General features: G+C 42.0%; 1 protein-coding gene across 1 annotated transcript; it reads left to right on the top strand.

Annotated features, from left to right (window-relative positions):
• The first annotated feature begins 3,119 nt into the window (after positions 1–3,119).
• Positions 3,120–7,736, top strand: LOC120057854 (cytohesin-interacting protein-like). Its single transcript, XM_039006321.1, has 8 exons — positions 3,120–3,572; positions 4,046–4,095; positions 4,319–4,373; positions 4,483–4,585; positions 5,259–5,352; positions 5,669–5,735; positions 6,076–6,142; positions 6,372–7,736. Exons 1-8 carry the CDS (start codon positions 3,246–3,248, stop codon positions 6,824–6,826), a joined length of 1,218 nt encoding a protein of 405 aa, XP_038862249.1. The 5' UTR covers positions 3,120–3,245; the 3' UTR covers positions 6,827–7,736.
• The last annotated feature ends 5,369 nt before the right edge of the window (positions 7,737–13,105 follow it).

Genomic DNA, 13,105 nt, shown 5'->3' with positions numbered 1-13,105 from the left:
GTATGTCATCCGTTTATCCTCTGCAATGATTCATAAATGTACTGTGGTTCAGAAGACTTGACAGCTAACTTGACAACTACAGCAGATTTGTCTGTTTAAATGGAGGAAGTAAGCCTTGTCACCTTGGCTGTTAGCGGCACTACTCAGATGAGTCAGCCACTCCCGAATGTGCTTAGGTTTAACCATATTCTCCGTTCAATTCTACAGCACTGTGACCGGGAACATGGACAATCATAACTTCACAGATGTGGCTTTGTGAGACACATTTCTGAAACCAGGCTTGTTTTTTTTTCAATGGTGACGTGACGTAGAAGTATTCAAGGCCTCAAACTAATTTAATTTGTACTGTATGTTCTGCAGAGTTGAGGGAAAACTGTCATAAAACCACTTACAGTACATGCACTTTACCCTGCTCTTTCCTCAGTGAATTTCCAACTAGGCAAGGCCTATCTGAACAACTGACTGTAAACTTCCTACATTCACACAATTGGTCAATTAATATCCCAGCTACTTAAAGCTGATCAGCACAATGTAACATTTGAAACATTAGCGAGGAATGTTTTTGTCTTGATGAAATATTGCAATATGTTAAATGTGACAACCATCAGAATTACATTTCTAGTTGAGCCATGTGTTCCAAATGGCACCCTATTCCCTACATATTTCACTACTTGACCAGAGCCCTAAAGTGCATTCAGAAAGTATTCAGACCCCTTTTCCACATTTTGTTACGTTACAGCCTTTTTCTAAAATGGATTCAATAAAAATGTTTCCTCATCAATCTACACATAATATCCCATAATGACAAAGCAAAAACAGGTTTTTAGATTTATTTTTTGATAATTTATTAAAAATATAAAAATTACACCTTTTATTTACATAAGTATTCAGACCCTTTGCTATGAGACTTGAAAGTTAGCTCAGGTGCATCCTGTTTCCATTGGTCATCCTTGAAATGTTTCTACTTCTTCATTTGGAGTCCACCTGTGGTAAATTAAATTGATTAGACATTATTTGGAAAGGGACACACCTGTCTATATAAGGTCCCACAGTTGACAGTGCATGTCAGAGCAAAAACCAAGCCATGATTTCAAAGAAATTGTCCGTAGTGCTCCGAGACAGGATTGTGTTGAGGCACAGATCTGGGGAAGGGTACCAAAACATTTATGCAGCATTGAAGGTCCCCAAGAACACAGTGTCCTCCATCATTCTTAAATGGAAGTAGTTTGGAACCACCTAGATTCTTCCTAGAATTCTTCCGAGCAATCGGTGGAGAAGGGCATTCGTCAGGGGAGGTGACCCAATCAGGGGTCAGGGGAAGAGCCCGATGGTCACTCTGACAGAGCTCCAAAGTTCCTCTGTGGAGATGGGAGAACATTCCAGAAGGACAACCATCTCTGCAGCCCTCCACCAATCAGGCCTTTATGGTAGAGTGGCCAGACGGAAGCCACTCCTCAGTAAAAGGCACATGACAGCCTGCTTGGAGTTTGCTAAAAGGCACCTAAAGGACTCTCAGACCATGAGAAAAAAGTTTCTCTGGTCTGATGAAACCAACATTGAACTCTTTGGCCTGAATGCCAAGTATCACGTCTGGAAGAACCCGGGCACCATCCCTACGGTGAAGCATGGTGGTGGCAGCATCATGCTGTGGGGATGTTTTTCAGCGGCAGGGACTGGGAGACTAGTCAGGATCGAGAGCAAAGATGAACAGAGCAATGTACAGAGAGATCCTTGATGAAAACCTGCTCCAGAGCGCTCAGGACCTGACTGGGGCAAAGGTTCTTCTTCCAACAGGACAACGACCCTAAGCACACAGCCCAGACAATGCAGGAGTGGCTTCGGGACAAGTCTTTGAATGTCCTTGAGTGGCCCAGCCAGAGCCCGAACTTGAACCCGATCGAACATCTCTGGAGAGACCTGAAAATAGCTGTGCAGCGACGCTCCCCATGGACAGAGCTTGAGAGGATTTGCAGAGAGGAATGGGATAAACTCTCCAAATACAGGTGTGCCAAGCTTGTAGCGTCATACCCAAGAAGACTTGAGGCTGTAAGCGCTGCCAAAGGTGCTTCAACAAAGTACTGAGTAAAGGTTCTGAATACTTATATAAATATTATGTTTTTTGTATACATTTTGCATAATTATGGGGTCTTGTGTGTAGATTCATGAGTAAAATGTTTTATTTAATACATTTTAGAATAAGGCTGTAATGTAACAAAATGTGGAAAAGGTCAAGGGGTCTGAATAGCGAATAGTGTGCCGTTTGGTGTGCATTCCTTGTCTGTACACAGTGTTACAGTGGAGGGGAAATCTACTGGCCTGACAGTCCCGTGGAAGCTTGGTAGCTGGCTCTCCTATGGGTCACACAGGTTCAATGGGCCAGAGAGGATTAGAGTGAGGCAACACTGCCGTTAATTGTTCTGTTTCGTGAGGGCTGGTCCCAAATGGTAACCTATAGGGCTCTGGTCAAAAGTGGTGCACTATATGGGGAATACAGTGCCATTTGGGACAGTGTCACAAAGACAGGCTTTAGGTGTGGGACATTCTGATGTTTCTATTTGACCAATTTAATTAGTTTTGTATCCCAAACACATCATACATTTTGGGGTATTTGAATGAATGCAAATGGAAAGGTACTGTATAATCATCTAATACATATTGTTCTTTGTCTTAGAAAACTAATTAGGAAAAATCCTTAACTCTCAAAAAAAACTACATTTTTATATTGTTCTTTATGTCCTGTGAGAGAGTCTTCTTTAGCACGTCCGACTTTGTTTTTATTCTTGACTATTGGCCTGTGTGTGATTTCCTCTTTGATCAAACCACGTCTGAAGGCTTCTAGCCATTGACCCATGCCGTGTGTTTGTAAAGCAAGTCTCTAGCCCCGAGCGAAAGCCTGCTTTTGTCTGTCCTCACAAGACAAAGCTCTTTGCTTGGCAGACCAGAGAGGCTCAGGTTGACTCCAACCCATTCAGAAAACAGAACTTGGAGTAAGGGGAAGCAGGTGATGCTAGACTAGACCACAGAGGTGGCAGTTTTTCATGCATTGCTGATTTCTGACAGACCATAAATCGAATCGCACAGACTGCACAAAGAAAAGGGGGATGTTTGAAAAGAAAAAAAACGTAAGCAGATTCCTTTTCCCGGCCGCAGCAGAGCAGACGAACAGTTCACGAGAAAAATAAGAAAAAAATGTAAAGAAAGTGAGCGAGGGCTGTGATCGACTAACACAGGTTCACCATAATCACATGGTGTGGATTTCCGCTTTGACACATTTGCTTTCAGCAGCACAGCAGGGCAGGGACACACCACATACGACACATGCAGAGTTACTGTACGGAACTATCTGTAGCAGAGCTGCAATATGGTGCTGTGAAGAGAGAGCGCTCCACTCCACTATGCAATCCACCATGAACCTCAACAGGCTCCTGCGACAGGGCAGCCAGGACAGTTACATTATGGAGGGCTCTCTGAGGAAGAAGGTATGGTATCAGCACTCTCTGAAGGGACCCCATAACAAAAGCAGTCAGAATGGGGGGACTACTCCCGGGACTCTGCCAAGAGGCTGGAAACAGGTGAGTGAGAAACCTTGGAAAGAAACAGGAAAAGATTGAACTGTTTTACTGTGTATCATTTCAGTCATGTGACCTATAAGTTGCACACAGTTTGTTATTCTTAGAGGTCATTGATGTTTGTAGATAGTATATAAAACTGTTTCAGTGGCATCAGAGAGGTATACATTAACACTTACCAAAACAGAACAGAGCACTTACAAAGACAAAAAGCAGTTTGACAATTGTAATTTTTTTGTTCTACATAAGAGACAAACTAGTTCACGAGCAGAAAAAAAGTACCTGGAAACACACTGTTTAAGATAAATTAACATATTTTGTCACATTATTTACCAAGAATATGAAGAGACTGGTCTAAATATAGTTTATTTTACATGAAATAAATGTATAATCAGAATAGTTATTTTATTTATAAAAAAAAAAAAAGTATTTATAAAATGTATGAAAATGTATTAAATATACTTTTGACTTTCCAGTCCAACAGAGCCCGCTCAAACTCCTTAGTGGATTACACTGACCCTCAGAGGTAAATACAAGCCCTTTGTCATTTGTATAGGGCACTGTTTGCTTGCTGTTTGGGGTTTTAGGCTGGGTTTCTGTACAGCACTTTGTGACATCAGCTGATGTAAGAAGGGCTTTATAAATACATTTGATTGAAATTTGATTGACTGTTAATACTATGATACAAACACAATTGTTTAATGACTCAAGTTATGACAAGTGTGTAACTGAATTCTGCCTGCACATAGGACTACCATTATGTTGCAAAAGCAAGACAATGAGACTTTTGGATTTGAAATTCAGGTGAGACATTTAATCCGTTTTACAATTAATACAAAATACATTTTCAATACATATTTATCTGCGCTATCAGTCCTGCCTAGTGACAGAAGTATGATTCCTCTTGTTCTAGACGTATGGCATGCAGCTGAAGAAAAGCATGGCGGTGGAGATGTGCACGTTTGTGTGCAAGGTGCAGGAGGACAGCTCAGCTGAGAGTGCAGGTCTGACCGCCGGTGAGACACCCACCTCCTACTTCCTCTACCTGTGGCCCAAACTCGGCGCTCTATTCAAACAGATCCGCTTTAGCTGACATCCGCATAGCGTTTGTTCTGGTGGTGTCGGGCTGTCAAATCCACAAGCGGCTCCTGTCATTATACTTAAAGTGGACATTGCCATTGGCTGCACGGGGTCGCATTATGAGAAATCCCATGCAGCCTTGTTTACAAGTTTGAACACTGAAATGTGAGATGTGATCTACAGTACACCTCGATTAGGCTGGTAGAAATGAATAGTTTTATGATTTTTAATTTGAGCGTCATTATTATTTAGCCAACACTTTCTCGTTCTGAACTTCTAACGCGAGTGGGATGGGTGTGGCTTCGTGACAATGATCAAGAGCAGCTGCTCACCGATTTGACAGCTCCAACGCAGTTACACCTCTGACACTGCCAAAATATCAGCTATGCGGGTGTCAGCTTTCGCCGCTTAACGCTTGATCTGATTGAATCAGAGAGATGTCCACGTTACACCCATTACAATACATGTAACTTTCACACAGAGAAAGGCCAGCAACGCAAAGGCCTGACTTCTCTTTCTCTCTCTGTCTATCTCTCATATGCTCTCTCTCTCTCTCTCCTTCTCACTCTCTCCCTCTCTGTCCCTCTTCCTCTTGCTCTGTTCACATAGGTGATGTTATCATCACCATCAATGGGCTCAGCATTGAGGGGTCAAGCCATCAGCGCATCGTTGACCTGATTCGAGAATCCGCCAACCTATTACGGTGAGTAAGACCTGCAATGAGACCCAAGCCAAAGGGTTACCGTCTAACTCTGAAGAAATGAGAAAAACATTGAGCATAGAAACATTTTGATGAACCTTGATATTGTATCACGGTGTCAGAATTATTTGTGAGATTTGTTTGAGCGCATCCCAAATGGCACCCTATTCCCAATATAGTGCACAGCTTTTGAACAGAGCTCTATGGACCCTGGTCAAAGTAGTGCACTATAAAGTGCCCTATGGGACATGGTCAGAGTTAGCGCACTATATATGGAGCTATGGCTGCTTGTGCTCATTTAGTCCCTGTGTAATCTCAGGATGGAGACGGTGTGTGGGACGGCGGTGAAGAGGATTGAACTGGAGAAGAAGATGAGCTTGCTCAAGGTGTGTCTCTCTTACAGGGCGGATGTTTGGCTTCAATAACACACCCTAGTTGAATAAAACCTTACAGTGGAAAATATGGGTGGCGTGCTCTGTGCTGTAGCAAACCACATAACCCCACCCAGCACAGCACAAATAAGCACACATGACAGAACAACGTAGCACACTATTGAAACAGGTTTAGTATAGCTATAAGTATGCTCAATACCATTTCATCACTAATCCTACATAGATGAATTGGGTCACAGGGAAACACATCATTATAAAGGTTATGTTAAGTACTGTATGGCTGACCTCCGAGTCAACCAAGTCTAATCGTCATTCTACATCTTTGTCCACACAGCAAACCCTGAGAGAGAGAAGGGTGGAGTTGCAAGCACTCAGATTACAGGAAAACTGTCTTATGCGAGGTGGGGGTTTTGCCCAGCTTTGAAACCGCAGAACTTCCTTTCTCATTAGCTGATGTGAAAATGACGAGTAAATCGCTGATCTGTCTATTAATGAGCTTTGTTGAACGTCATTGTGAGAAATTAACTGAAAAAAAAATCCTGCCAATCAACCACATCCTTTATAGTGCACATGAATACTGTGGTTGGATAAGTCCACACTGTGAACTAACTACCCTTCTCTTGTCTCAAGGTAACCTGAATGACAGTTCTCTACACCCCTCTATGGACTCCCTGATGTCTCCTATGTCTCTGTCAGGACACAGTGGCCACCGTGGCCACCGCTTCTCCAGTGACAGTAGCTGCCAGAGTGGGATGACGGAGGACAGTGACCTGGCCAGTGTGTTTGGCGACCTGGACTCCCCGAGCCCCTGCAGTGTGGCCAGTCCAGACGATAGTTGCTTCTTCTCCAGAGACTTCACCGAGGAGGGGCCCCCCAGGCCCCCAGCCAGCCTCAGCCGTACCCGCAGCGGTAGCCTGTCCAGCCGCAGCAGTTCCCTCTCCTCCCCCTCCCCCACATGGGATGCTTCCAGAGCCTCCTCCCTGTTTGGGACTCTCCCCAGGAAGGCCAGAAGAGCCAGCGTCCGCAAACACATCCTGAAGTTCATCCCTGGATTCAACCACTCAGTGGAGGAGGAGGACACCTGAACTGAGCTATGAACGAACACTACAGTACGTCTTTGTGTGATGTGACGTTCAATACAAACATTTCTTGCTGAGACAGTCCTAATATAGATGCCATACCTGGACTCGGGAAGAGACACGTACTATATGACCATTATGGACATGAGAAGCATTAGGAGGAAGCAAGCATTCTCCCTTTCACAAAAGCCTTCAGTTATCTACAGATACTGCGTGCATGATGGACTGCTTTGGTGTTGCACTTTCACACAACCATTTTCAGAGGATTTGTTCTTGACCAAAATCCTAGAGAAAACAGCGTAAATTCTTAAAATTGTAACAATTCTTTGTAATAAAGAATGCAGTTATTTGTAATAAGGAACGCAAGAACTCAGTTCATGTGTGTGCAGCCAATGAAACAAAGATTGTGCTTGGCATTTCTAAAATTGTGACCATTGGATGTAGGGTGATAACTAAGAGAGACTATGAGTGAAAAGGCCCGATCTTCCTCAATTAAGCATGTTGCTTGTATATAACTTAAGACATGTATGCGTTGCATATTTACATGTGATCAAATAAGTTATTGGACAGCATGTCTGGCAGTTTTGTCACATAAAAAAAGTGTGAGTTCTTAGCTACGTGGTTAACTGCACAGTTCAAAACAGGATGTGGGTAGAGAAGGTGCTACGTTCTTCACTATTTCTGTTCCCATTGCCACGTTTGGCTTGCTTATGTATCTACAACTTTCAGTCTTGATAAACTACACATCTGAAGTTTCCTGCAATTCAGGCCATTTTTCAGTAACTTGGAGTGTCGTGTAATGTCATTTGTTTTATGCTTGCTGTCTTCATATTGCTGCTTTTATTAAGGTTCAAAGCAAATATGTTTAGAAATTCTCTGAACACAAGTGACCTGTAACAAAATGCACAAATAAACTGTCACTCTTCACATATTCTCTATCTCATACTCTCATATTGCCTTCTTCTTTTGCTTAAATGAAAGGGTAGGTAGCATAAAAGTAACTTACATGAAAGGGTAGGTAGCATAAACGTAACTTAAATGAAAGGATAGGTAGCATAAAAGTAACTTACATGAAAGGGTAGGTAGCATAAACGTAACTTAAATGAAAGGGTAGGTAGCATAAAAGTAACTTACATGAAAGGGTAGGTAGCATAAACGTAACTTAAATGAAAGGGTAGGTAGCATAAACGTAACTTAAATGAAAGGGTAGGTAGCATAAACGTAACTTTAATTAAAGGGTAGGTAGCATAAACATAACTTTAATTAAAGGATAGGTAGCACAAACGTCACATGACTTTGACCCGCGTCTGACTTGAGACTCAAATGGATAGAATTATTTTTTTTACTTGACTTGGAACCTCAAGACTGGGGACTCTGCAGCAAGAGACAGCATTGCACTCACAGGGGGTTGGAATATATACAGTGCATTCGTAAAGTATTCAGACCCCTTGAATTTTTCCACATTTAGTTACTTTCCAGCCTTATTCTAAAATGGATTAAATAGTTTCCCCCCCCTCATCAGTCTACACATAATACCCTCTAACGACAAAGCAAAAACGTTTTTTTTATTTTTATGTTTGCACATTAACAAAAACTACACATTTATATATTACATTTACATAAGTATTCAGAGCCTTTACTCAGTACTTTGTTGAAGCACCTTTGGCAGCTATTACAGCCTTGAGTCTTCTAGGGTATGACGCTACAAGCTTGGCACACCTGTATTTCGGGCGTTTTTCCCATTCTTCTCTGCAGATTCTCTCAAGCTCTGTCAGGTTGGATGGGGAGCGTTGCTGCACAGCTATTTTCAGGTCTCTCCAGAGATGTTTGATCGGGTTCAAGTTCGGGCTCTGGCTGGGTCACTCTAGAACATTCAGAGACTTGTCCCGAAGCCACTCCTGCGTTGTCTGGGCTGTGTGCTTAGGTTCATTGTCCTGTTGGAAGGTGAAACTTCGCCCCAGTCTGAGGTCCGGAGCGCTCTGGAGCAGGTTTTCATCAAGGATCTCTCTGTACATTGCTCTGTTCATCTTTCCCTCGATCCTGACTAGTCTACCATCATGTTACCATTGGTGTATTAAAACCAGTTGAGCTGACAGCTGATTTGCACTGTTTCGATATGGCTTTAGTCATCAATCTAACAAGAGGGCAATATTTTATTAATGTAGTTGTGTTTCCACTCCAAGTAAGCTATGACTTTTGTCTTTCACCTGGAATTGTTTATTTATGTCTGAGAAAAAAACACTTTTCAACCCATATGATCTAGTACACAATAAAAATATAGTACCAGTCAAAAGTTTAGACACACCTACTCATTCAAGGGTTTTTATTATTTTTTTACTATTTATTATTATATTATATATCACAAAGTTGTAAGGACATAATTGTCTAGAATGTCATTGTATGCTGTAGCATTCAGATTTTCCTTCACTGGAACTAAGGGGCCTAGCCCGAACAATGAAAAACAACTCCAGACCAGTAATCCTCCTCCACCAAACTTTACAGTTAGCAATATGTATTGGGGCAGGTAGTGTTCTCCTGGCATCCCCCAAACCCAGATCTGTTCCTTGGACTGCCAGATGGTGAAGCGTGATTCATCACTTCATAGAACACGTTTCCACTGCTGCAGAGTCCAATGTCAGCGAGCTTTACAAAATTCCAGCCGACGCTTGGCATTGCACATGGTGATCTTAGGTTTGTGTGCAGCTGCTCGGCCATGGAAACCCATTTCATGAAGCTCATGACAAACAGTTATTGTGCTGATGTTGCTTCTAGAAACAATTTGGAACTACAATAGGTAATGAGTGTTGCAACCGAAGACAGACCATTTTTACGCAAGCTAAAAAAACAGTCACGTTTTTTTCGCTTGTGTGGCCTACCACTTCATGGTGGAGCCGTTGTTGCTCCTAGATATTTCCACTTCACAATAACAGTACTTACAGTTGACCGGGGTAGCTCGAGCAGGGCAGAAATTTGACGAACTGACTTGTTGGAAAGGTGGCATCCTATGATGGTGCCACGTTTTAAAGTCAATGAACTCTTCAGTAAGGCCATTCTACTGCCAATGTTTGTCTATGGAGATTGCATGGCTGTGTGCTCGATTTGATAAATCTGTCAGCAACGGGTTTGGCTGAAATAGCCAAATACACTCATTAGAAGGGGTGTCCACATACTTTTGTATATATATATAAATATATATACAGTACCAGTCAGAAGTTTGGACACACCTACTCATTCAAGGGTTTTTCTTTATTTGTTCTATTTTCTACACTGTAGAATAATAGTGAAGACATCAAAACTATGAAATAACACATATGGAATCATGTAGTAACCAAGAAAGTGTTAAACAAATCTAAATATATTTTATATTTGAGACACTTCAAAGTAGCTACCCTTTGCCTTGACGACAGCTTTGCAAACTCTTTGCATTCTGAGGTTGGGATAATACTGTGAACATTATACTGTAAGAGCTGTTTAAAAAGACTGCCTGAAATGTCAGCCTATTTTGGTGGGAGGGAGTCACAATAGACCAATAAGAAAGGGAGTTACAAACCTCTCTGCCAATGACAACTCATTCTCCCCTTCCCACTCAGACCACATAGACAGTCCAAGCAAAATAGCTCTTTTCTAAGATGCTATTTTTGTTTATTTTTGACCATTTTAATTGTAATTACATTACGGTACTTCATTGTTACCCAGAAATTATTTGACATTGAGATAAAAACGGCTACATTGGACTTTTAAGCATGCAACATGTGCACTCTATAGGTAATGGGGCCCCTATAGGAATACACTCTACTCTGTAGCTTACCCTGCTTTTTGAGTAAATCTACAGTAGAATGTCAATCTAGCCTCAGAATGTCACAGGGAGAAGAAGGTGGTCACTCAGGAGGGATTAAACTAAAGAATCAGTACAGTCAGTTCACTTGCCACACAGACAAAGAGACATTTATTGGCCCGACACAAAACCTCTGTTTTTCATTGGCTCAAACACACTTGAAGAATTTCAAGCATACTAGCACAAAAAAGACAAACTCGCATCACATCATTGATTAAAATGCAGGATGGTAAATCTCTCTTATAATCAAACGGGATAACTTGGACCGAGAATGCGCATTTTCATTGGACAACTGGAATGGACGACCCCAATTGGCCAGCTGAGGATTTACAAACTCTGGCAACTGATACGACAAAAGCTCAGCAGGAAAAAACAAGAGGTGGACAATCGTCAACATCAGATAAGTCTGATTATTTTTCAACACCACAAAGGGGGTCCAAAAAACTATTTTGAACAAACAAACAAAACGAGATGGCATCCCAGGTGGTGGAGATCATCAGTGGGATGAGTCTGGGAGCCATCCAGTCTCTGGAGCAGGCCGTGGAGAGAGCTGCTGCCGCTCTGGAGGAGGAGGGCGATGACTCTGTGTTCTAGGATGAGGGTGATGCTCCATTAGACGGGGAAGGAAGGTCTTATCCCTTGATCTGTAGTTCCACAGAGAAGTCAGCTCAACAACAGAATGGGGAGGTGAGCCTACTCAAGGCTGAGACAGCCGGGTGTAGTCATGGAGAATGGAACAGGGACAGATCCGATCACTGACGGAGGAGACACTCGTACCTCTGCCATGTTTGACAGTGGGTCACTTCAGCACAACAACAGTGCCGTAACTGAGCCCCAGACAGCCCAAACAGAAACTTTGGCACAAATCCCAACTCCAACACCTGCAGAGCCACAAAAACAACCAGGGTAGAACACATTGCCAGACAAGGGTAAGGAAATCTGCGTTACAATAAAGCAAAAATGTCAGTATCAATTATCCAGCACATACATTCCACAATGAATATTTTTGGTAAATCACCATATAACCAGGTTTATGATCCAACCAGATACAATACACTTTTTCATGAGCTGGAGTTATGTGAATGGAATATTTAGGTCACTACAAGCAGAGAAAACTCTGAATATTAATTTGTTCTAAGAACAAGGGGCATAAATGTTGTGTACTTTTGCTTTTAAGTTTCTGCTGCACTCAAGGAATGGAAGTGAAACATTCACAGGATCAGACCACTGTTACTACACCCCTGTCTGTACGTAAGGAGGAAGTGGCTCAGCTGAACATGGAGCCTGAGACCACAACCTCCTCTGGTGATGAGCCCGACAGTGAGAGTCAGGATGAGGTGGAGGACAGACAACGGTTCCCAAGATTCCCTGGCCTGTCAAGGTAACAGTTCCCAGTCTTCATGAGGATAGAAGTCTGGCCGACCCCATCATAAGAAATCCTCCAACCACAACATCAGCTCCAAATATAGCACTGTCTCCTACAGGAAGACACGCAAAGGTAACACTCGCCAAAAGATTGACGAGTTGGAGTCCATGATGAAGAATCTGTAACATTCTATTGATGTCAGTTTCCTTGAAGTAGGCTATACTGCAGTTTTACTTCAACTACAAGGAGCTGGATGTGGACTGAGGGGCATGCTAAACCAGTCACTGTGCAAACTGCCATAATTATCCCCTATTGTTAGGGGTTTGTTTATCTTTCTAATACACAATACACAGTCTTTTAAGATTGTATCTCAAACGTTGACGTTTTACTGTAACGCCATGTCCCTTCTCAAGCCAAATGAATGGTCGACACGTAAAAAGTCTAAGTTCCCACAGACTTGGAATGACTACTGATAAGAGCTCAATATGGATAGTAGTATTGTAACGTAATGCACAGAAGTATTGTAATAATTAGTAAAAAATATAATCCCCAGAATTAAGTTATTTCAATTGAAAATAACAGTGGGAACATTTAATTATGCAAGGCTAGTATTTGATTAGCAGATCAAAAAAATAAGAGGCTTGGGGACATAGTAATCCTACTAGCAAACATTGAGATTTACAATACCTTCGGAAAGTATTCAGACCCCTTAACTTTTCCCACATTTTGTTACGTTACAGTCTTATTCAAAAATGTATTAAATATTTTTTTTTCACTCATGAATCTTCACACAATAACCCATAATGATAAAGCAAAAACAGGTTTTTAGAAATATTTGCTAATTTATTCAAAATAAAAACCTGAAATATGACATTTACATAAGTATTCAGACCCTTTACTCAGTACTTTGTTAAAGCACCTTTGGCAGCGATTACACCCTTGACTCTTCTTGGGTATGACACTACAAGCTTGGCACACCTGTATTTTGGGAGTTTCTCCCATTCTTCTCTGCAGATCCTCTCAAGCTCTGTCAGGTTGCGTTGCTGCACAGCTATTTTCAGGTCTCTCCAGAGATGTTCGATCA

This window comes from Salvelinus namaycush, chromosome 13, assembly GCF_016432855.1.
Source record: "Salvelinus namaycush isolate Seneca chromosome 13, SaNama_1.0, whole genome shotgun sequence".
In the NCBI taxonomy this organism is placed as follows: domain Eukaryota; kingdom Metazoa; phylum Chordata; class Actinopteri; order Salmoniformes; family Salmonidae; genus Salvelinus; species Salvelinus namaycush.
This window is presented reverse-complemented; position numbering and strand designations above follow the sequence as displayed.

What these genes read in the sequence shown, in the direction of transcription:
- LOC120057854 (XM_039006321.1), top strand. Translation starts at nt 3,246, where the DNA reads ATGGTGTGGATTTCCGCTTTGACACATTTGCTTTCAGCAGCACAGCAG. An exon ending in GAGTGCAGGTCTGACCGCCG is followed by an intron (nt 4,586 to 5,258) that starts GTGAGACACCCA and finishes CTGTTCACATAG; the next exon opens with GTGATGTTATCATCACCATC. An exon ending in GAATCCGCCAACCTATTACG is followed by an intron (nt 5,353 to 5,668) that starts GTGAGTAAGACC and finishes GTGTAATCTCAG; the next exon opens with GATGGAGACGGTGTGTGGGA.